Genomic DNA, 463 nt, shown 5'->3' with positions numbered 1-463 from the left:
TATTAGCCAAAGTGGCGGGGAAGAATTTCAGTGGCCAGCGTGGTCGGATTATAGCCATTATACTTCGTCTTCTGGATAGCCAATACATCTCAGCTTTTATTCTTCTTCTACACAACTTTTTCCACCTGCTTCGGTAGGATACCCGTGTTTCTATGTTACCATTGATTTTTTCCTGTTGGCGAGGGTGTAATTCGTTATTAAAAGAAAATAAAAGATCATTTATCATAACATAAATCTCGGCAGCAGCATTTTTGTTCTTGCAATGATGGTGAATCACAGGACTCTTCTGTGCCACTATGGTGGGAAACTGGAATCAAAATTTATATTTCAATTAAGAGTCCTTCCTCCCAACTTTCATTCCATTTCCGGCGGGGAAAAGTAAGGAAAAAACATGGCGTCCGTACATATCAAAACAAAACTTCAACATATGCACATTCTGTACTCTCGTGCCCAACACCAACAC

The 463-nt window shown here is 40.0% G+C and overlaps 1 protein-coding gene across 3 annotated transcripts in view; it reads left to right on the top strand.

Moving 5' to 3' along the window:
• LOC105123895 (ethylene-responsive transcription factor ABR1-like) overlaps nt 1-225 on the top strand; it is a 1,907-nt gene extending 1,682 nt beyond the window's left edge. For 2 of the 3 annotated variants that reach the window (XM_011023669.1, XM_011023667.1), the window contains exon 3: nt 12-225. In XM_011023669.1, the coding sequence (XP_011021971.1) occupies nt 12-79 (68 nt within the window). In that variant the 3' untranslated portion in view covers nt 80-225. The remainder of the gene's footprint in view (nt 1-11) is intronic. The other variant, XM_011023668.1, reaches the window with a different exon arrangement.
• Nucleotides 226-463: the final 238 nt, after the last annotated feature.

The sequence above is a fragment of the Populus euphratica genome, unplaced genomic scaffold (genome assembly GCF_000495115.2).
Source record: "Populus euphratica unplaced genomic scaffold, PopEup_1.0 scaffold12.1, whole genome shotgun sequence".
NCBI lineage: Eukaryota > Viridiplantae > Streptophyta > Magnoliopsida > Malpighiales > Salicaceae > Populus > Populus euphratica.
Note: the sequence above shows the minus strand (reverse complement) of the source record. Positions and strands in the feature narration are given on the sequence as shown.